We start from the raw sequence: 24,491 nt of genomic DNA on the forward strand, positions 1-24,491 counted from the left end.
CCATTACTAATACTAATTTTATATTTAGATCGCAGCCACCATCATTCGTTTCGAACTCATGTGCAGGCCTCTGGGTTGCTAGTTAGGAACATAACTGCTATGCTGCAGCACCCTATTAATTCAATCCAGGTGGGGACATTTCAAATGAGGCTGTGGCTAGAATTGTCCCATTGTCTCCAATGGGACAATTCTAGCCATAGACAATGTTTGCAGCACTTGCATGACCTCCATTCTTCCACACCCCTCCTCGCCCCAATACCACCTGGTGTGCAAATATTGTGCCCAGAAGCTCAATCTATATTTATTACAAAGATTACTTCCTAGATTGGATCAACTCACTGTGCAAATTTTCTTTTAGAATTTCCATACTGCATGTTTCAACCTACAATTGTTGCTGTGTTTTCCTACTTCAGTCAATGACCCTTATTGTGTCTGGTTGACAGCCACCTGTTGCCGTCTGGCATTACGTGCCGGTGTATCTATTCCTGTCTTAAGTCATAACAGCAAATGTTAACTGTAGATTTTGATATGCCATATGACCTGCAGTCCAAGATGCCAATGATAACTCATTTAGAAGCAACCAACTTATCTTTAGGGATGTAAGCTAAACTAGTAAATTGAAATACAGAGGTTTGTCAGTAGGAGAAAGCAACGTGATCTCATTTCTCAGGCAGTGCACAAGTGGAGTGTTAAACAGCAAAAGGTGTCATCCCATGTGCAACTGACCCAGAAGTCAGGGTTTAGTGATTTATGACAAGAGTGGCACTGTTCAATCTGGAAATGGCCACAATGGCATTCTTTGGGAATAAGAGCCTTTAGATGTATATTGTTGAAAAAATCACCAATGCATGATTGAATTTCTAGGCCTTTACTTTTACAATATTTTTGTCATGACTATTTTAAATAATTCTGCAATAATGATTTACTACTTTTCAGGCTTTTGTTGAACCTATAAGGTTAATGGATGATTCAGTTTTGCAGCGTCAAACAAAAGAAAACCATGACCTCTTCATATGGCTTAGATACCAGGCAAACCGTGGAGATGCATTTGCTCAGGTATACATTGCACATATTGGTGAGACTTTCATTAATCTAGTTGTTATTGAGAGGGTGGGCCTGGGTGGGGAGGAGGAGGCATAAGGGAGTTCTACTTTGGATGGACCCAGCCGACAAAAGGTGATGCTTTCTCCCCAAAAATAAGCAATTTGTTAAAAGAATGGTTGTGAGGACCTTCTAAATCACTGTGATAAGATCTCTATAAGACATAGGTATCCTATTTTTATTAATTAAGAATTTATGAATGCAGGGTGCAGACAATTGGCAGCCAGGCCTTTGCTGAACATGTTGAGATTATTTCCTATTAACTCTACTGATAGTATAGATTACTTAGTAACTAACTTTGGATCTACTAACTGACAATATGAGATAACTTATTAATAACTGATAATAATATTTCTCATTATAAGTCATTAGATCCACAGCCATTAGTAAATAATACAATGTAAATATTTCTCCTTACCTAACCACAATTTACCAGGCACCCATTTGTGTTCACTTTCAGGCGCTAATCTGGACCCAAATTCATTTCTATTTTTTTACCTCTTGGCTTCCTCACACCTTTCCTTTGTATTGCCTATCAGGTAATTTTCCTCCCTCTTCCCAGTCCCTACCTAAACACTACTTCACTACCCACAACTGCCTTCTTATGGTCTTAGCATCTTGCATGTGCAAGTCCATTGCTATATCATTTGATTTACCTGTTGCTCCCAGTTTACAAGTAACTCTCTCAACTATCCATTCTCCTCTCCTCTGAATTTCCAGTTTCATGCATTAGTAGGGGCTACCCTTGCCAACTTCTTTCCTCTTCCACTAATCCCGACCATTGGAGGTTTGAATCCAAAAATCAGCACCTCACTTTGCATTTCCCTTATTCGCTGGGAAACAAGACGCTTTCTGGCCAGAATCTCATTGTCGTTGATTATTATCAAGATTCCATTAAACTGGTGCGCGGACAGCACAAAACCAAAGACCAAATCACTCTAGGACCTAGTTAATGTCACAAATGGCTGCATTATATCACCGATCTCTCCGCAGCCAATGATATGGTGGTCACATTCTCCTTCTTCAACACTTCTCTATTATTTAGTGGGTGAAGGTGATTTATATTCTACTTATCCACTCTTTCCTATGCTGTTCTAGTTAGTAAATCTTAAGACATGGATTGTTTTCACTCCTATACCATTATCTATAGAATTCCCTCCTCAAAACCTGGTTCCTCTCTTTTCAAACCTAAGTCTTTGTCTGAGATCTTGTACACTTCCCAGAAAATCTCTTATGAAGGTATTGGTTTTTTTTAATTCTAAAGTTACTATATAAAGATGATGATGATGAAGAAAGACGAACTGGCAGTAACAATGGAATATTTTCCAATGTACTGTGAATAACTTGAGTATAAGAATTAAATATGAGTTTTAAAGATGCTCGACCACAATAGTAATAGTTCCTTGTTATTCATTGAAAAGAATTGAGGAAACATTAACTATAATTTAATAGAAATTGGAAGGTAATTGAAGATACAATCTGATTTAGTCAATCAACCCAAATAAACTGTTCTTTTACAGCAAAAACTTGCAAGAATGCTTTACTGGGGCCAGCAGGGTATAACACGTGATGTGCAAGCTGCATTGAAATGGTATTCCAGAAGTGCAGTGGAATCAAGAAATCCAATATCATTGTTTGAGTATGGACTTTTTCTTATTAAGGTAAGTGGTACTACTGAATATAGCTACTCGGGTACATTGGATTCAGTTGCTCTTTTACTTATGCCAGAGTTAAGCTTCACAGACCTCCATCTGGTTGGACAGTAGGATAATATATTGGTGTAAATACAGTTCCCTTTTGACACTTGATTTGCATATCAATTCACTAGAAGAATAAACAAACCAACATCGGTGTCCACTCTTAGGCCAATATCCTCAGCATTGAGGCCCAGGTTATATTCAATTGGCTTCATTGGGCAGGCCATGTCACTTACATGCCGAACACCAGACTCCCGAAACAGGCACTACTTTCTGAGCTCTGTCGTGGGAAGAGATTTCCAAATGGACTAAAGAAAAGATTCAAGGATGTAATCAAAGTTTCCTCAAAAAATGCTCCATTCTAAATGACTCCTGAGAATCCCTGGCATGTGGCTGCTCAAAGTGGAGAGGGAGCATTTGGGATGGGACTGAGAATATTAAGTCCACACAGCAGAAGGATTGCACCATTTCACAAACCACCCATCTACCTCTCCTGCTATGCCTCAGCTGTGCAAAAGTGAGTTGTTCCCACACTGGTCCCATCAGTTATTTCAGAGCTCACAAACCTCGAGTGGAAGCAAATCTTCCTCAATCCCAAGGGCCTGCCAAAAAAGAATTGTCTCTTTCAAAAATATTCTCCGTCAGTCTCACTGCATGTGACTGAGCAAAGCCTTGGCGAGATGATGTCAGGTATTAATCATTAAATTGTGTCCCTCTGCAGCAATATGATCACAGAAAACTTGAATATCTGGACTCAGTTAATTCTATCCTAGAATCTTATCCTTGTGTAATAATGCAATAAAAAGAAAATGCCAGGAATATGCATGAATGATCACTAGAGTGTTAAACCAACCTTTCATTGTCTTCAGCATGCTGGTTCAGATCTTAGTCTTGAGAATTTTAACTATTCTTTGAAGGGATTGCCCATTTTAATTGCAATATTCAATACCATCTGCATTGATGTATTATGCCAATTATGTTTTATAGTTATTTCCAGAGCAGTGTGATAACAAAATATTATAAAATTATTTATGTTTCAAAATAAACCATCCACAATCACCACTTCTTGATGGAGAAGGCTGAGCAGAAATAACAACATTGTGGTTCCTTATGTTTATTCATAGATAATTGACTCGATTTGAAAATATTCCTCTTTGTATAATTGTACCTTTTGAGGTACTTCACCGGAAAGAGATGGGACTGCAGTGCAATAGTTTAGATCCAAGAATGGGTGCTGGTCTGCAGGGAGTGTGGAATAATGGACAAATCCTGAAGTACAAATCATTATATTCATTCTACTATGTTTTAACACTTTTTAGGGCCAAGGTGTGAAAAAGAATACAAAGTTAGGTTTAAAATTGATCAATGAAGCTGCCTCCAGGGTAAGTATTCATATAAAGCAGCTATATGCATGTGCTTAGCTTTTGTTTTTGTTTATTTATGTGAATTTAGTACTGAAAGTTTTGAGAATTAAGCAGTATTCAAGCCTTCCTGGTGTTCATCTTACAAACCTAGTTCTATACTGAAAAGTACAATATAACCACAAACATTGAAAAGCATTCTGTGGTACATAACATGAGGTAGCGTCAAAAGCACAGCAAAGTCCACCTGGTCTTTTCCAGCATTTATATGTCACACACATTTCTCCAGCCTATCCCTGTACTCCTATCCATTTTTTTCTTCGTGTATACATCAAGCCTCCCATTATGTATGTCAGTCTTATCCACATCAACTATCACAGCAGGAAATCTGCATGTATAATACATTTCCCAGGAAACATGGCCATGCGTACTGCACTGAGGTGCTTCATTCCTCTCCTCACCCAGCACGGTTTTGCCACAAGTCTGCCACAGCCCATGCCATGCTCGCGCACTGGCTATTCCTCCTTCCATGGCATCTGGTCCTCTGAACATTCTCCCATCTCTCTTAGGTGTTATATTTATGCCTCCTTGTTCTGGACTAAATTACAAATGGAAAACATTTCTTTGCAATTGGTCCTTTTTATATTCTTGGAGATTCTTATCAAATCTCCTCTTGGTCTTCTCTTTTCCAGCTATGTGCTACTTTCTGATTTTATGCTGTCTGTTTTCATGACCTACTAAAGTAAGTGTACCAACTAGGCTAGACTATTACATCTTTCATTCTGTTAAAATGCTCTGGGACTAGCTAATTTAGTTTAATTTTGTTTCCTTAGTGTACATGGAAAAGCAAGGACTTTCATCTAAGCTATCTGCTTTTGATTTGAAACCATGCTTTGATCACTAAAAGAATGTATTCCAAACCCATCGTGATGCTATCCAGATGGAAACTTTCAGAGAATACAGTTTTTGTAATTGCAAGTATTAATTTAATTTATTATTGAAACAGGGATCCCATGAAGCACTTAATGGTTTGGGATGGTATTATGAAACCTATAAAAAGGATTTTGTGAAAGCAGCAGCATATTGGGAAGAAGCAAAGAAAATGGGCAATCTCGATGCATTTCATAATCTTGGAGTGCTTTATGAGAGTGGAAAATATCCCGGCAAACCCATTAAAAATGTGGTAAATGTATACAAAATTCTGAATACTGATACTTTATTTATCATCAGAAACTATATTAGGTTTCAGTTTTTTAAAATGTTTCATTCTTTATTAATTTCTTCATAGAAATGGAAGTAACGTATTGATCCCTCTTACTTCACATTTTCCTACATAAGGACAATGGCACATGAAACGGACGATTCACCACAGGGAACTGCGTGCATCAGCAGAACCTTCTTTAACTTTGCCAGTCATGCTTTGCCAATCTATGATTTATGTTGTTATGTCAATTTTCAATCTACTTTGCAGTTTTGTGTTGATACAATTACTAAATTGTGCACTCAACAGGACCTCTTCTGGCCACTCAATGTAGTGAATCCTGAGCTTATCCTAATTTAGTGGGGGCAATATCTGCCTCATCAGCGAGGAGTACTGGGAAAGATCAGGTGTACCTGAACCAATCTATACATAAACATACAAATAAAGAGTAGGAATAGTCTAGTCAGTACCTTAAGTTTGCTCTGCTATTCAATAAGATCATGACTCATCTGATTGTAACCTTAACTCCCCATTCCTGTCTATCCACAGGTAACCTTTCACCCCCTTCACCCCTTAATTATCAAGAACCTAGCTTCCTGTACCTTACAAATAATGAAAGATTCTTTGAGGAAGAGAGTTCCAGAGACTTTCAACTCTTTGAGGGAAAGCATTTTCCCTCATCCATGTCTTAAATGGAAGCAGTGATTTATAACAGATCCCTCAGAAAATCCTGACTTAGGGAACGATTTCTTCTGTACCTTGATGTACTTGCTCAGATATAGAGGAAGTATTAATGTAGAGCTAAAATTAGGCATTTCAGTGTCCATGCTGAGTTTACAGCCATTCCATTGATATCCACCAAAGTTCCGGCCTCTTTATAGAGTCATACAGAGATATAGCACTGAAACAGGCCCTTCAGCCCACCAAGTCCATGGTGACCATCAACTACCCGTTTACACCAATCCTACATTAATCCCATTTTAAATTTTCCCCACGTTTTCATCAGCTCTCCCCAGATTCTACCACCCACCTACACTGTAGGAGCAATTTACAATGGCCAATTAACCTGCCAACCTGTGTGTCCTTAGGACCTGGGAGGAAACTGGAGCACCCGGAGGAACCCCACGTGGTCAGACAGAGAATGTAAAAACTCCACGCTGACAGCACCTGAGGTCAGGATTGAACCTGGGTCTTCGGCATTGTGAGGCAACAGCATTCCTACCTGTGCCACCCAACTCTCAGCAGCAATGATGACAATATATATATAGGTAGAATATTGTAAGGTTTGAATCCTAACCTGGAAACTATTGTGAATGCTTGTCCAATGTCCAGCACTGGATAAGCAGAAATTTCTTCCAAATAAATATTGAGAGTTTCAAAACTGTTCTTTTGTACACATCACAAACTGTTCCCTAGCCACTGAATCATTCCTGTTGTGGCAACTGTCTGAGACTGTATTAGACTGTTTACAACCTTGGTGTTATATTTGACTCTGAAATGAGTTTCCAGCCATAAATCTACTTCAACATCAAAGCCTCCTATTTCTAATGCTCTCTTGATCAGCCTTCCACCTTCCTCCCTACATATACAGTATTTGAACTAATTTAAAATCGTGCTGCTGCCCGCATTCTAACTTGCACATCACCTGTTTGTTTGCCTACCTCCTGGGCTGGCAGTGCCTTTGTTTTAATATCCACATCTTGTTTTTTTCAAAACCCTCTACGGCTTTGGCACTTTAACCTCCCACTACCCATGAACACTTTGAGATCTCTGAATCATCCAATTCTGATCTCATGTGCATTCCTGAACTTAATGCCTTCACTGTTGTTATCCAAGTGGCTCTCTGAGTCCTCAGCTCTGAATTTCCATCCCTCAGCCTCTTTCCCACTCTACGCCCCCATTACAATTCTCCATAAAATCTATCTCTTTTACTAAGGAGTAGGTCAACTATCTCAATAGTTCCTTGTTTGATTTTTCTTGTTAGATAATGACCATGGGATATTTCAATACATTTAAAAGTATTCTCTCACTCTCTGTCTCTCTCTCTCTGTCTCTCTCTCTCTCTCTCTCACTCTCTCTCTGTTTTATTGTGTCTGTTCTAGAATGTATGAGTTACCTGGATCTGTTTTCATGTGTAGCAATATAATTTGAGTTTTGATGACTTTTATCTGTGGTAACCATGTGAGAACATCTCCAGTGCCTTAATTTAGCCAGAAGGGTGGTGGAAACCCTGTCTATGAATGGGATTAGGGTTTCCATTAAAGGCTCCAAGGATATTACTTGCCGTCATCTCATCAAATTGTTCCACGTGGATAAGGTTGAATTGATTAACACTTAGCTTATGTCCTTTTTTTCATTAGACTGAAGCATTTCAATACTACTATAAAGCTGGATCTGGCGGACATCTTGAAAGTCTAGTTCGCTGCTCCTTCTTCTGGAGTACAGGAAATTTTGGATCTATTCCACACAACCCCAAACAGGCAGTCCTGTAAGTTATCTATTTCACATTCTTTCTTAGAAATCTTTACTATATAAACAACCATTCAACCTCACAGATCTTTTCCCCCTTTACAGTTGGGCCAGATTTGTCGCTGAGCAGAATGGGTATTTGGGTTATCACATGAGAAAAGCTCTGGATGCCTATCTTCAGAGATCCTGGTAAGATTAAGATCCGTGCCCTTTAATCCGAGAAAGCAAATACTTCACTGTTCTAATATCATTGTGTTCCTTGCTGCTTTTCATGAGCATCAGCATACAGCTTTAGTTGCCACCAGCAGATCAGCCATATTAGCATTGCTCACAGTTAATTAGAGGACATGGTATTTTGTGACAGGTATTTATACAAGAAATGAGCAGACACATTGATGGCAGCTGTTTTTGCTTACTTATGGGATGAGGGCATCTCTGGCAAGGCAAAGATTGCCATTTCTAATACCCTTGAGAAGTGGTGGTGAGCTGCCTTTTTGAACCCTTGTAACCCATGAGTTGAAGGTATGCCATGATGCTGTTGAATAGTGAGTTTCAGGATTTCAACAATGATGAAACAGGGAACTGCATCCAAGCCAGCACTGGTGGGATTTTGCAGGTGATGGTGGCTGTCTGAGTGGTAAAGGTTGTGGGAGATAATGTCAAAACAACCTTCATGGACAGCTATGGTATGGGAAGACTTTATATGTATGTCACAGGTAGACAGAGCCTTAATAAACTTTAAGACCAAAACTGTATTGTATCTCCCATTGCTGGTACAGTACAGAAATTGAGAACCAAGCCATACAACAAAAATTAGAGGTTGTGGCGACTCACCTTACCGATATCGAACCGGGTCACGAGTGTCGTCGGAGGCCCCGACCCAAGATGGCGCGGGGCCCTCCTTCTTCTCCATTGTTGGGCTAGGAAAGCCCATGCGCGAGAAGGTCAGGTGACCCGTGCGTGACGTCAGCATGGGAACTGTAGCGCGGGAAGATTTTCGGTATTAAACGGCGCACCGCACCCCTGTCGAGCAATCCACTTCTGACTCCAAGCAACCGTGTCTTTATTCCATAGTAGTGTAGCTAGCCGCTACATTGGTGACCCCAACGGGCCCAAACATTTTTGGACCCACGATGTCTGCGCAACAAGAGGTACAGGCAGTAGCCCTTAAACTGCCCACCTTTTGGACCCTCCAGCCTCGTGTCTGGTTCGACCAGGCCGAGGCCCAGCTCCAGATTCGCCAGATCACCAGGGATGACACCAAGTACTACTACGTGTTGAGCGCCCTTGACCAAGACACCGCAGGCCAGGTCGAGGACTTCATCCAGGCGCCCCCAGGGGAGGAGAAGTATGATAAGTTCAAGACCCTCCTTCTTGAGACTTCTGGCCTTTCCCGACGCGAACGGGCCTCCCACCACCTCCACCTTGATGGGTTGGGTGACAGACCCCCCCTCTGCGCTGATGAACGAGATGTTGGACCTGGCAGATGGCCACAAACCCTGCCTGATGTTTGAGCAGGCCTTTCTGGAGCAGTTACCAGACAACATCCACCTGCTCCTGACGGATGCCGACTTCAGCGACCCCTGGAAGGTGGCCGCCCATGCGGACGTCCTTTGGTGGGCAAAGAAGGAGAGCGGGGTGTCTGTCGAGCGCGTTGCCACGCCACATACTCAGCGGCCCAGCAGGCCAGACCCAGCAATAGGCCACACCAATGGTGTTTCTCCCACCAGTGGTGGGGCGCTGATGCCCGCAGGTGCCGGCCACCATGCAGGTTTCCGGGAAACGCCAGGACCAGCCGCTGATGGCTACAGCGGCTGGCCACCCGGATAGCCTCTTGCCTGTGTGGGACAGGCGTTCTGGCCGTCATTTCCTGGTGGATACCGGAGCCGAGGTCGGTGTCATGCCTCCCAACAGCCACGAGCTCGCAACTGCACACCAGGACCCGCCCTCAGAGCTGCCAACGGCAGCGCCATCCGGACCTTTGGCACCCGTTTGGTGCACCTCCAGTTCGGCACCAGCAACTTTACCTGGAAATTCACCCTGGCCGCCGTTGCGCAACCACTCCTTGGGGCAGATTTCCTTCGCGCCAACAGTCTGCTGGTTGACCTGCAGGGTAAGTGTTTGGTACATGCCAGGACCTTCCAAACATTCTCGTTGGGTGAGGCCAAGCTACCGGCCCCACACATCAACTCCGTCACCATGTCGACCAACGAGTTTGCCAGGGTCCTGGCAGAGTTCCCATCTGTACTAACTCCCCAGTTCTCCACCACCTTGCCCAAGCACGGCAGCAGTGGCACTGGTCGTACATCTCAGAGCACACCACTGACGTCCGCCACCTGTCCAGGAAAAAGAATGTGGTCGCGGATGCACTTTCATGGCCCATCATGCAAGTTTTATCCCGGGGGTGGATTTCGGCGCCTTGGTGGAGGCACAGCAAACGGACATGGAGGTGCCCAGCTATCGCACCGCAGTCTCGGGCCTGCAACTGCAAGACATACTAGTAGGCCCCGGTGAGCGCACCCTGCTCTGCGATATCTCCACAGGTAAACCCCACCCCATTGTTCCAGCTGCCTGGCGTCGACGGGTGTTTGATTCCATCCATGGTCTGGCACACCCATCTATCCGGACTACTGTCCAGATGGTGTCCGACAAGTTCGTCTGGCATGGCCTGCGTAAACAGGTTTCCAAATGGGCCCGGTCGTGCACACACTGCCAAACCTCGAAAGTACAGCAGCATGTCAAGGCCCCCCTGCAGGATTTTCAACCTACCCGCTGGAGTTTCAACCATATCCATGTCGACCTTGTCGGTTCCCTCCCAGTCTCCCAAGGAGCGCGGTACCTCCTCATGATTGTCGACCACTTTACCCGCTGGCCCGAAGCCATTCCCCTTGTGGACACCTCCACCCAGACCTGCGCACGGGCCCTTTTGTCAACTTGGGTGGCCCGTTTCAGTGTCCCGGCCCATATCACCTCAGACAGGGGAGCTCAATTCACCCCTGGCCTGTGTTCTGCTGTCGCCAACTTCTGGGGTTCCCAGATCCACCTCACCACTGCCTATCATCCGCAATCCAATGGGCTGGTGGAGAGGTTCCATCAACACCTGAAGTCAGCACTCGTGGCCCGCCTTAAGGGGCCCAACTGGGTGGACGAACTCCCCTGGGTCCTGCTGGGGATACGTACCACGACAAAGGAGGACCTGCATGCCCCGTCCGCGGAGATGGTTTATGGAATGCCCTTGGTCGTCCCGGGCGAGTTCCTACCAGCCCCTCGGGGGCCAGAGGAAGAACCTGCTGCGACGCTCGACCGGCTGCACGAGTGGCTTGGAAACCTGGCCCTGATACCCACCTCGCGACACGGACAGGCCCCGACCCATATGCTGACGTCCCTCCGAGACTGTAAGTTTGTCTTTGTCAGGAGGGGCGCGCACCGAACACCGCTGCAGCGGCCGTACGAAGGGCCATTCTGGGTCGTCAAGAACAATGGGTCTACGTTTGTGCTGGGCGCGAGGAGGTTTTTACAATTGACCGGCTGAAGCCGGCTCATTTGGACGTGGACCAACCGGTAGTAGTCCAGTGAGCACCATGCAGGGCAGGCCACCCAAGTCATAGTTTATTTAATTCTGGCTTTCGCGACGGTATCGCCGGTTCTGGGAGTGGGGGGGTGGTTATGTGGCGACTCACCTTACCGGTATCGAACCGGCTCCCGAGATCGTGAGCGTCATCAGAGGCCCCAACCCAAGATGGCGCGGGGCCCTCCTTCTCCATCGTTGGGCTAGGGAAGCCCGCGCGCGAGGAGGTCAGGTGACCCGCGCGTGACATCAGCGCGGGAACTGTAGCGCGGGAAGATTTTCGGTATTAAAAGGCGCACCGCGCCCCTGTCAAGCAATCGACTTCTGACTCTAAGCAACTGACTCAGTGTCTTTATTCCATAGTAATGTAGCTAGCCGCTACAAGGTCTTAATTGATTTTAAAAGTCTTTGATAATTTAAAAATAATACATATTTTAAAAAATAAAAATAAATATGAATATGTAATACATTTACTAAAGAAGCTACTAGAAATTAATTTAAAACACAAAATAAGATAAAATACATAAAAGTATACAAACTTACACATATTTTAAATGAAAGTCAGTGATTACATTCAAATGAATGGGACCTGACTACTGCTAGCATATAGCCAAGGGGCCAGTCTCTGTTCTGAGCCCAGTGGTGGAGGGAGAGAGGTTGATTGGGTATTAGACCACAACCTTGTCTCTGACTTCCACATCATAAGACGCAGGTGCAGATGTTGGAGACCAGCTGTCGCACAAACAGAATGTAGCCAGCGGTTTGTTACCTCTGTAGCCAGTGGTAGGTTAGATCCTGCCCCATATGATGAAATGGGTAACTGATGGTGTTGTATCAAAATTATTTAGGAATGGCAAGGTTGACCTCTTGATTTATGTTCTTACACCACACTTTTTAATGACTGAAGCTTTTGCTGGATTTAGAACCAGAAAAAATTGTGTCAATATTTTCTGAAAATTGTATTGTATAATTCTCATTGCATGGTGTTGCTATCTCTGAACTTCTGTTGGTGGATATTCAGGTGGTATAATGTTCACATTAAATGTATCATAAATTTCTGTATTTGGTATCTTAATTCAAATATCTTAAGTTAAGGCACAATTTTTATTCAAACCCATGTTCCCTTCTGCCCTAGGAAAGAAGCTCTGCTGTATTTCCTCATCACAGCAGAAACTGGAATCGAGTCATCCCAGACAAACATTGCCTATCTCTGTGAAGAAAAACCAGTGAGTTACTGATAAGAGATTGCTTCTCTTTGAAATTAAGGATTCATCCTCTATTTCTACAGGCAGATTAACAATCCACCCTTGTCTTTCTTCTTGTTACCAGCTCATAAGCAGATGTGTTGATTATACCTGGAGATATTATAATTTATCAGCTTTTCAGCAAACTACACAGCCTTTTGGTACGTATGTTGTGGAGATGTATGACCTGAAATTCCACTTCCAGCATGCAGCAATACACTAACTCATTTCTTAATTATATGTAAATTCTAGTTCTGGTGAAAATGGGCGATTTCTACTATTATGGCCATAAGAGCCATGAAAAGGACATTGAGCAATCAATTAATATGTATGCCTCTGCTGCCTTATGGAATTATTCTCAAGTAAGTCCAAATACTGTTTTTGAACTAGTTCAATACAGTGCAGTAAATGCCATAATACCTAGTACACTGGTACCTTGCTTGGTCCTCAGCATGCACCATCAGGAACAAGATTGCAAATAGAATCAGCATTGAAAGGTGCTGTCTTAGCATTTCATATGTGTTACTGACAACATTGCTGTGCCAGGAGCCTAGCGTGAACCCCTGCCCTCCGATGGTGCTCTTGCAGCTTTGTCCTGTGACTACTGATGAGCTGGTCACCATAGAGAAATCTCTAGGCTGGGGAGAGCTGCGCAGGCAGACAAAGAGCAGGGGACACAGCAGTTTCATCCCATCCAAGAGGAGGTGATGAGAGAGACTGTGGGATCCGTCAACACATGGAGGAGGCACTGCAGCCCCTGGCAATGACTGTACTCGCTCTGCCGGCCGGGATGCAGGCCTGAGCCCTGCGTCACAGCGCTGAGTGACCGCACCACATGCCCTAGCCCAGCCAATACAAGCCCTCACAGGCAGCCTCCCCACACCAAGAGTGGGTGACTCTTTGCTGCAAGAACATCGGGGGGGGGTGGAGAAGGGGGCAAGGGCTTCCAGAAGGTTGCCGACTCTCAGGTTCCTGTCACAACAGTGAGCACTCGAGAAGGGTCAGGCTTCACACCATGCCCCTGGCACCTCAGCGTACAGACCCAATTGGATGTCTTCTTTGAAAGTAGTGAGGGAGGATATGTACCTGTGAGTGTTCAGAGGAGGACCAGGGTAACAGTACGTCATTTATTTTCACCGATAACATTGATCATTTGCTCCTAACAGGCATTTTATAACTTGGGCTCACTGGCAGAGGAGGGTCTTCACATTCCAGAGAGTGTTTTAGATCTCCTGAACATGAACACAAGAAAATGGTCCAACGACATCACACTGCAGCAGGAGTTATATAAGAGGTAACAGCAACATACAAGAAAAAACAGATTCAGATTAGTTTATTGTCATATACACCAGGATGGAATGAAATCTCGTTTCAAGCTCACAGAGTAAACAGTATACAATGTGATAATAAATACAACAATAAATACAGTGACGAGCGCAAGACAACGGAATGGTGCAAAGTACTACAGTGCAAACTGAGGTCGTGCAAAAAGCAATGCTGAAGTGACAATAATGGAAGAGGTAGGATTAAGGGTTCAAGAACATGGCAGCACCACTGGGAGGGGGATGTGTGAAGGAGGTCAGAAGTCTGATTAGCAGTGGGGAAGAAGCAGTTCTTCAGTCTGGTCATCTGGGCTTTCATGCTCCTGTATCTTCTGCTAGAAGGTAGAACTCAAACCTGCCTATATTCTGGTTACTAATCAATTTGCTGAGTACTGTATCACTAAGTTTAATTATGCAAAATAACAATTTATGATTCTGTGCGGCGGTCTCACCTCTATGTCCAAGCCACTCAATACCTTTGCACAACCGAATCCTGTCACACGTTGTCAACCCAGTCAAAGAAAATTGTTGCAATAGAAGAAAGTATCATGAGTTCAAATTTTGTAATAAAAGTAGGAAGTTGTGGAAATGTAAAACTCGTCCCTTTATCAATTGATGGGTGTCAAGTGCAGACACTTTGACAGACTGACATTGGAAAGCAAGAAAACCCCTTTACAATACGGGCAAAGATAAAAAAGAAAACTACAAAAATGGTCAGGAATGCAGATATGGTGACTACTATAAAAAAAGGTGAGAATTAATTGGGTTAACAACCTAAAACACAAGTTTTCAAATTCCTAATGAAAATTAAAAGAACTAGATTATAGACAAAAGTTATGTCAATCAGGCTACGAAAAGAGATTTGACCACAACATTATCAGGAATGAAGAGAATGTGGGGAAATGTGGGCCACAGGATTTTTAGTTTCTAATTAAAGAAAAATTATTAGGTGCTCTTTGATGAATAAAAACAGAACTTCCATTTGATGAACATATTCACAGTACCATTCAGATGAATGTGTAAAAGCTAGGTATGGCCATGAGTATGATCCGACAAGTTAATCAGATTGCAACTGTAAATCCTTCTGGGATCAGTGACTGAAAACTACTCATAATCTGGGTGGGAAACATAAGAACATAAGAAATAGGAGCAGGAGGAGGCCATCTGACCCGTCAAGCCTGCTCCACCATTTAATACAATTATGGCTGATCTGGCTGTGGACAGATCCACCTACCTGCCTTTTCCCCATAACCTTTAATTCTCCTACTATACAAAAATCTATCTAACTGCATCTTAAATATATTTAATGAGGTAGCCTCTAATGCTTCCCTGGGCATAGAATTCCACAGATTACCCTTAATTCTCCTACTATACAAAAATCTATCTAACTGCATCTTAAATATATTTAATGAGGTAGCCTCTAATGCTTCCCTGGGCATAGAATTCCACAGATTCACTATTCTCCAGGGAAAAGCAGTTTCTCCTCATCTCTGTCCTAAATCTATTCCCCCAAATCTTGAGGCTATGTCCCCTAGTTCTAGTCTCACCTACCAGTGGAAACAACCTTCCTGCCTCGATCTTATCTATCCCTTTCATAATCTTATATGTTTCTATAAGATCCCCTCTCGTTCTTCTGAATTCCAGGGAGTATAGTCCCAGACGACTCAATCTTTCCTCATAGCGTAACCCCTCCATCTCCGGAATCAACCTGGTGAACCTCCTCAGCACCACCTCCAAAGCCAGTATATCCTTCCACAAGTAAGCAGTACTCCAAGTGCGGCCTCACCAGTACCCTGTATAGTTACAGCATAACTTCACTGCTCTTAAATTCAATCCCTTTCGCAATGAGGCCAACATTCCATTTGCCTTCTTGATAACCTGTTGCATCCGAAAACCAACCTTTTGCGATTCATGTACAAGAACTCCCAAGTCCCTTTGCACAACAGCATGCTGAAATCATTCAGCATTTAAATAATAATATGATCTTCTATTTTTCCTTCCAAATTGGATGACCTTTCATTTACCAACATTGTACTCCATCTGTCAGACCCTTGCTCACTCACTTAACCTATCTATATCTCTCTGCATACTCTCTGCATCCTCTGCACAATTTGCTTTTCCAATCAATTTAGTGCCATCAGCAAACTTAGATACGCGACACTCTGTACCCTCTTCCAAATCATTATTGCAGATCATGAACAGTTGTGGGTCCCCACCGGCCCCTGCGGCACCCCGCTCACCGCTGATTGCCAACCCGAGAAACACCCATTTATCCCAACTTTCTGCCTTCTATTGGTTAACCGATCCTCTATCCATGCTAACGTATTACCCCCAGCTCTATGCATTCTTATCTTATGGATAAGTCTTTTATGCGGCACCTTATCGAACACCTTCCAGAAATCCAAGTATACAAATCCACCTGTTCCCCTCTATCCACTGTGCTTATTATATCCTCAAAGAACTCTAGTAAGTTTGTCAAACAGGGTCTGCCCTTCCTGAATCCATGCTGTGTCTTCCTGATGAAACCACTTCTATCCAGATGTCTCACTACTTCTTCCTTAATGATAGCTTCAAGCATTTTCCTGACTACAAGCATTAAGTTAACTGGCCTACAGTTACCTGCCTTTTGCCTACATCAGTTTTTAAATAGTGGCGTGACATTCATTGTCTTCCAATCTGCCAGGACCTGCCCAGAGTCCAGAGAACTTTGGTAAATTATCACAAACGCCTCTACCATAACTTCCACCATTTCTTTCAGTACCCTGGTATGCATCCCATCAGGACCAGGGTACTCATCTACCTTTAGGCCCACTAGTTTCCTCATCACTACCTCTTTAGTGACAGCGATTGTATCGAGGTCCTCACCTCCCATCGCATCCATGACATCTCTCTTTGGCATGTTAGATGTGTCTCCCACCATGATGACCAACACAAAATAGTCGTTCAAGGCCTCAGCCACTTCCACATTACCCAATATTAATTCCCCCTTCTCATCTTCCAAGAAACCTACATTCACTTTAAGCACCCTTTTCCACTTTATGTAATTATAAAAACTATTGCTATCTGTTTTTATATTTTATGTTAGTTTACTTTCATGATCTATCTTCCCTTTCCTTATGGCTTGCTTTGTGGTTCTTTGTTGCTTTTCAAAATTTTTCCAAGCTTCCAGTTTCCCACTACTCTTGGTGACTTTGTATGCATGAGCTTTGAGCTTGATGCCTTCTTTTATTTCCTTAGACTGGGTCTTCCCAACCTTACTGTCATTGCTTTTATCTGAAATATACTTTTGTTGAGCATCATGATAAATCTCTTTGGAAGTCTTCCACTGTTCCTCAACTATCCCACCATATAGCCTGTGTTTCCAGTCTACACTAGCCAACTCCTCCCTCATCCTTTTGTAGTCTCCCTTGTTTAGGCATAATACACTGGTTTTAGATCAAACTGTTGCACCCTCCATTTGTATGAGAAATTTAATCATACAATGATCACTCTTCCTAAGGGGATCCCTCACTACAAGATTGTTAATTTTACCTGTCTCCTTGCACAGGACCAAATCTAAGATAGCAATTTCCCTTGTAGGTTCACTAACATGCTCTTCAAGAAAGCTATCACTGATGCATTCAATGAAGTCCTCCTCAAGACTGCCTCAACCAACTTGATTTTCCCAACCTATGTGGAAGTTAAAGTCCCCCATGACAACTGCCGTTCCATTCTTATATGCATCAAATATTTCTTGGTTTATTGCCTGTGCCACTGTAATGTTATTATTCGGTGGCCTATAGACAACTCCCACCAGTGATTTTTTTTTCCCTTTACTGTTCCTAATCTCTACCCAGATGGACTCAACATTCTGCTCCTTAGATCTTATATCGTCTCTCACTATTGCCCTGATCTGATTCTTAATTAAAAATGCTACCCCTCCTCCTTACCTTCCTGCCTATCCTTGCCTATTACCTGATACTCTTGGATATTTAATTCCCACTCATTTCCACCCTGCAACTACGTTTCTGTAATGGCCACTAAATCATACCCCTTTGTACTGATTTGTGCCACAAGGTCACTGATGTTTCGAATACTACAGGCATTCAGATAGAGTGCCCTGACACTCATTGTACTTTTAGAATCTAGTAACCTTTGTGTCCTTTGTGTTTGACTTTTCAGTACTCCACTCTTTTTTCTAACCTTTGCTCTGGTCTCTGCTTTGCTTCCCTCTGTCTTTCTGCATGGATTCCCATCCCCCTGCCATACTAGTTTAAACCCTCCCCAACAGCACGAGCATACAGTCTCCTTGGGACATCGATCCCAGTCCTGCCCAGGTATAGACCATCCAGTTTGTACTGGTCCGACCTCCCCCAGAACCTGTTCCAAAGCCCCAGGAATCTGAAACACTTCCCTGCTGCACCACTGCTCAAGCCATATATTCATCCTAACTATGCTGCTATCCCTACTCTGACTAGCACGTGGCACAGGTAGTAATCCTGAGATTATTACTTTTGAGGTCCTACTTTTTAATTTATCTCCTAGCTCCCTAAATCCGGCTTGTAGGACCTCATCCCACTGTTTTCCTATATCGTTGGTACCTACATGCACCACAACAACTGGCTGTTCACCCTCCCCTTCCAGGATGCCCTAAAGCTGCTCTGAGACATCCCTGACCCTTGCACCTGGGAGGCAACACACCATTTGTGGCCACAGAAGCTCCTGTCTATTTCCCTTACCATGGAATCCCCTACCACTATAGCTCTGCCACTCTTTTTCCTGCCCTCCTGTGCAGCAGAGCCACTCACATTGCCTTGATCCTGGCTACTGCTGCCTTTCCCTGATGAGCCATCTCCCCCAACGGTATCCAAAGTGGCCTATCTGTTTTGGAGGGAGATGCCACAGGGGACTCCTGCAGTACCTTCCTGCTATTGTTCTGCCTGTTGGTCACCCATTCCCTATCTTTCCCTGGGCCTTTAAACTATGGTGTGACCAACTCACTAAACGTGCCATCCACAACATTCTCAGCATTGCAGATGCTCCAAAGTGAATCCACGTGCAGCTCCAGTGCTGTCATGTGGTCTGTCAGGAGCTGCAGCAGGACACGCTTCCTGCACACGCAGTCATCAGGAACACTGGCAGCCTCCCTGAGTTGAGAAAGCTGAGAATATTTACAGAACAACAACACAGTACTTCAATTCCAAATGAGAGCTGTCTTAATTTAAATTTCTCCATTTTATTAGGTGTATAACCGCTAATGTTGAAGAGGCTTTTATCCCATGCTCGATAGCTTTGCTTCGTGTTCACCTGAAAACAATGTGGATGAATAACTACTCTCCAGCTTTGGTATGTATTCCAACAAACACTTTTGATTGGTTGCTCTTTATATATTGGTTCTGCGTATTTATTATGCAGATGACTGAACATGTGAAATATTCTCCTAATCATGTATTGACAATGACTTTGAATTTTAATGGGCATCATCTTCATGAAATTATTGGAATGTTTTATGTTTATTTGTATATGTTGAGCTCTGCAACAATGGAACGCACGTCAAAGTATCGTATGTTAGCAAACAAAACATGCTTGCCACATAAATTATCATGCATATAGTTTTTCTCTATTAACAAGATTTCTCTGATGCTCATAAGTTCAAACTTTCCATGTTTGTCTTCTGTAAAATGATGTGCCCAGCTAATGCTTAGCTTCCAAGAGATGAAATCCAAGACTGCTGAATGTGATCAAGGCTTAATCAGATCAAATATTAGCCAGTTGTATATCAAACTTAAAGAAAACAAGTTGCACAGTTTCCATATAAGGATTAAAAGATTGCTGTCTTCTGTACCAGAATATTTACTCAGTATTATGGTCCCCAACACTTAGTACCTTCTGTAACATTTATATTTATTGAAGCTTTCAGAAATTATCTATTAAATCATGTATGTTTGTATTTTCAGTTATATACTGCAATCTCAATCCTCCTGTCAACACTGATTTGTTTTGCTGTGAAGTGCTACTGGAACTCCACAGGTAACTTATTGTGATACCTTGAAGAAATTCTGCAGTTTTAATTGTGTTCATTTAGTGTTTAGAAAAATGGGGAAGTAGAATTTGAGTGATTATATTCCATAATAGTTGTTCAAAACAAACATGCAATTTTATGATATAAGACGAATATAAAATATGGTAAAATAAGACAAACAAGCCCAGAAATTGGATATGTTCACATTTGCTTTTCATGTAAAGTTATATAAAAATTCACTTAACTCTATCCAAAGAAAATCACCTTGATGGTCGTAACACGGTGAAGCAGCATTTGTCAGACAATTGGACTGATCACTTCCGTCCACTATTCACCTTGCATACTTAATGACACAATTATATGTTCAGTCCCCATTTCCACTTGTTCTAGAATAAATTGGAGCTTTAGGATACAACCATCATTAAATAGTCACAGCACAATCGAAGCACATTGTACAATGTTGTTGCATTTATTGTACTTAAAGTGATACGCTGCTGATGTCAGAAGACCTGACTAGAAGCTTCATAATTCATTGCAGGCTGTTAAAGCACCTTCCGAAGTCTGCAGAGTGTGCTAAACTAAAAGGGATTGCTTTCTCCAGCATTTAACTGCTGACATACTCAGCATGCCTCAATGTTGAAATCACTGCAGCAATCTATTACAGAAGGTGATGCTATGGCAATGACTGGCCACACAGGGGTGGGTTGGGGGCATCTGGACAGGAGGCAAAGATACGCCCATCTGCAAAGATTCTACTCCCACAGAGTCTTCAGGTTCTTTACATCTTATCTGGACCTTTTTGATAAACAATGTATTTATACACTCAGGATTTCCAAGCTGTCAATAATGAGATGTGTCATCAAATTTGGAGATCTGAGGCCCTTTGGCCCTACTCCTGTGGCTGACCTTCTCTGTAGAAGTCAAAGTCATGTTGACTCTTAATTTGCTTGCCACCAGACCATTCAAAAACCTGCACAAATCTCTACCATATCTCAGGCACCATATCCATGAAGAGATGATTTCATCTACTTTGATTTCATTGAGGAGTAGGTAGCACCTTGGCCAATAGGAATTGCCAGCACTGCATTGTCTGGCCTGGTGTTCCTATTAATAACCCCGACCTCTTCCTCATCGGGAAAGGTTTCCACTCTCTCAATATGCATGTTGTTGTGGATAATCAGAAGAATTAGTCATTGACAGATTTGCAGGAAGCGCACATGACACCATCATCCTTAGAGAAATTGAATGGCCAGACATATTTCACAGCTGGCATTGCTTGGAGGGATGGATCCTGGAGTACAAGGACTACCCTCCACTTCCCATGCTCCTCACACCACTAGGCAGTCCAACCAACAGCTGAGCACTGCTACAATGAGAGCCACACAAGCACCTGAATCATTGTAGAGAACACCATAGATCTTCAAAAGATGAGATTCCACTGCCTGCATTTTAAGCCTGATGGAGACTTTATCACTGTGCACTATGTTGCTCATCCTAACATCCAAAAGGCAACAGCTGATGCTGAAGGAGGAGACACAGAGCTAGAGGGACATGAGGCACTGGCTGAAGCAAGAGGGGTGACGATAACTATAAGGGGAAGAACAGTCAGAAAACAGCTCTTGTGGGCGGCATGGTAGTGTAGCAGTTAGTGTGATGCTATTACAGCACCAGCAATCAGGGTTCAATTCCCGTACTGTCTCTAAGGAGCTTGTACGTTCTCCCCGTGTCTGTGTGGGTTTCTTCTGGGTACTCCGGTTTCCTCCCATATTCCAAAGACGTACAGGTAGATTAAAATGAAAAACACGATGATGCTGGAGGAACTCAGCAGGCCAGGCAGCATCCATGGAGAAAAGCAGGTGGTCAACGTTTCAGGTCAGGACCCTTCTTCAGGACTGAAGATAGGAAAAGGGGAAGCCCAATATATGGGAGGGAAAAGCAGAGCGGTGATAGGTGGACGACAGAGGGGAGGCAGGGTGGGTACAAGGTGGTGATAGGTATATGCAAGTAAGAGATAGCGATAGGCAGGTGCGGGGGAGGAGGGGAGAGCAGATCCACCAGGGGATGGGTCAAAGGTATGGAGAGAGAAAAAAAGAGGCTAGGAAAGAGAAGAAGAGAAGAAGCATGGTGGGGGGGGGGGGGTTTGTGGGGATGGGGGGTGGGGATTACCTGAAATGGGAGAATTCAACGTTCATGCCGTTAGGCTGTGAGGTTCCAAGATGGAAAATGAGGTGCAGTTCCTCCAGTTTGAACTTGGAATTCTCCTGGCAGTGGAGGAGGCCGAGGACTGTCATATCAGTGATAGTGTGGGAGGGTGAGTTGAAGTGACTGGCAACGGGGAGATGAGGGTTGTGGTTACGGACAGAGAGCAGGTGTTTTGCGAAACGGTCACCTAGTCTGCGTTTGGTCTCACCAGTGTAGAGGAGGCCACACTTGGAGCACCTCCCTTAATATCATCTGCTGCATTTGGTGCTATCACTGATATGAGTCACAGTCACTATCACTGATATGACGGTCCTCGGCCTCCTCCACTGCCAGGGGAATTCCAAGCGCAAACTGGAGGAACTGCACCCCATTTTCCACCTTGGAATGAACATTAAATTCTCCCACTTTAGGTAATCCCCACCCCCTTCCCCACAACCTCCCCCCCCCCCCACCATGCTTCTTCTCTTCTTCCCATTCCTAGCCTCTTTTTTTTCTATCTTTTTTTTCCTTTCTCTCCTTACCTTTGACCCATCCCCCGGTGGATCTGCTCTCCCCTCCTCCCCCGCATCTGCCTATCACTATCTCTTACGTGCATCTACCTATCACCACCTTGTTCCCTCCCCCCCACCTCCCCTCTTTTGTCCACCTATCACTGCTCTGCTTTTCCCTCCTATATATTGGGCTTCCCCCTTCTCCTACCCTCAGTCCTGAAGAAAGGTCCTGATCTGAAACGTTAACCGCCTGATTTTCTCCACGGATGCTGCCTGGCCTGCTGAGATCCCCCAGCATCATCATGTTTTTCATCTAGATTCCGGCATCTGCAGTCCTTTGTTTCTCTAGTAGTACGGGTAGGTTAACATGGGTTTAAATAGGTGGTGTGGACTCATTGGGCCAGAAAGGGCCTGTTACTGTGCTGCATAAGTAAAGTTTTAAAGGTTTAAAACCAAAAGCCTCATCTCCCAGTAGAGGAGCATTGATTGCAGGTGCTATAAGGTACTCCCTCACAGAGAGACACTTTTCATTAGGACCCTGCTATATCATAATGCAAAACACAGCATACGTTACCCTCTCCATGCTGTGATCCTTAACACCAACATAGTTTGCCTGCAATCAGCAAGAGAGCCAAGATAACACAAAATAAACCTTCACATCCTCCTCTGCAGGATAATTTACACTATTCATAACATGCAAATAAATGAATTCCTGACCCTATCGCTGAAATGGTTTGTTGCAACTGTTTCCAGTGGCGTGCAGCTCACCCTCTCATGTCATTTCAAGTCATGAAATTTATTTCTCCATTGATCCATTGGGTGAAAACTCCCACAACTGGAAGAGGCAACTGGAGACATCTCCTGTCAGCTTCTTCTTAAGTCGGTCCTCATAGTCCCCTGTCTACCCATTTCATTTATCTCACAGGCATCAGTGACCATTAAATCAGGTTGTGCTCTATCTCTGTGCTGCAGCCTCTCCCTTCTGCATTACACCCAAGGTGTATGTTGCTGTTGTTTGGATCCCGTGGGGATGCCCTTCTCAGTCTGGTGCAAGTCTCAAGAGCTGTGTTTTGAGTGTGGTCCTGTTGGGAACTGCACGTTCTGTTTTAGTGTATGTTTCTGAGGTGTTAAACTTCCTGGTGCTGCTTCAACCAGTTTGGCTAATTTTCTGATTGTTCTGTGGGAGACCTGATTGGATGCTGGTGCTAAATAAATGTAACAATGGCTTAGCACATCATAAGTAGGTGAAATCCAATTTCTAGGCAATCATTTGTACACTCGATACCACATAAGACAAAGTTTTCATCTTTATCAACTTCACACAGTTCATTACTTTGTCTGCTTCCAATACTAAGTGTATACAGGCATTTGTCCTCTCACCCAAATTTAACTCTATACTTTTTTTCTTACAAATTGATTCTAACTTAAAATATTTTTGAAGTATAAAGCAAAACATAAAACAACTTGGAAAGCTTGCTGACCTATCAGGGAAACATGCAAACCTTTATAATTAGAGCAGAAAGTGGTGGAAATATTCATTAGGTCAGGCTGCATCTGCAGAGAGAGAAACGCAGATGACTTTGCATCAGATCAATTCTCATGAAAGATTATTGACCTGAGGCATTAAATCTATTGTTTGATAACAATTCCAAGGCATGCCTTGGGATTCTTTGTTGTGGTAAATGGAAAATACGGTTAATGTTGTTTTAACCAAACCATAGAACCATATAGCACAAAACAGGCCCTTCGGGCCTATTGTAATAGCTTCAACAGTAGTCTCTGCCTAACTACTATGAATACATCACCTGCAATACCAGAGGATTCAACGCACTCA

At 43.4% G+C, this 24,491-nt stretch overlaps 1 protein-coding gene across 2 annotated transcripts in view; it reads left to right on the forward strand.

Moving 5' to 3' along the window:
- LOC127567453 (protein sel-1 homolog 3-like) overlaps positions 1-24,491 on the forward strand; it is a 74,058-nt gene that overhangs the window by 35,712 nt on the left and 13,855 nt on the right. For both annotated transcript variants that reach the window (XM_052010374.1, XM_052010375.1), the window contains 12 exons: positions 937-1,056; positions 2,622-2,762; positions 4,118-4,180; positions 5,166-5,342; positions 7,721-7,848; positions 7,935-8,018; positions 12,533-12,623; positions 12,727-12,802; positions 12,894-13,003; positions 13,808-13,935; positions 19,186-19,288; positions 19,900-19,972. In XM_052010374.1, the coding sequence (XP_051866334.1) occupies positions 937-1,056; positions 2,622-2,762; positions 4,118-4,180; positions 5,166-5,342; positions 7,721-7,848; positions 7,935-8,018; positions 12,533-12,623; positions 12,727-12,802; positions 12,894-13,003; positions 13,808-13,935; positions 19,186-19,288; positions 19,900-19,972 (1,294 nt within the window). The remainder of the gene's footprint in view (positions 1-936; positions 1,057-2,621; positions 2,763-4,117; positions 4,181-5,165; positions 5,343-7,720; positions 7,849-7,934; positions 8,019-12,532; positions 12,624-12,726; positions 12,803-12,893; positions 13,004-13,807; positions 13,936-19,185; positions 19,289-19,899; positions 19,973-24,491) is intronic.

This window comes from Pristis pectinata, chromosome 2 (assembly GCF_009764475.1).
Source record: "Pristis pectinata isolate sPriPec2 chromosome 2, sPriPec2.1.pri, whole genome shotgun sequence".
NCBI classification, from domain to species: Eukaryota; Metazoa; Chordata; class Chondrichthyes; order Rhinopristiformes; family Pristidae; genus Pristis; species Pristis pectinata.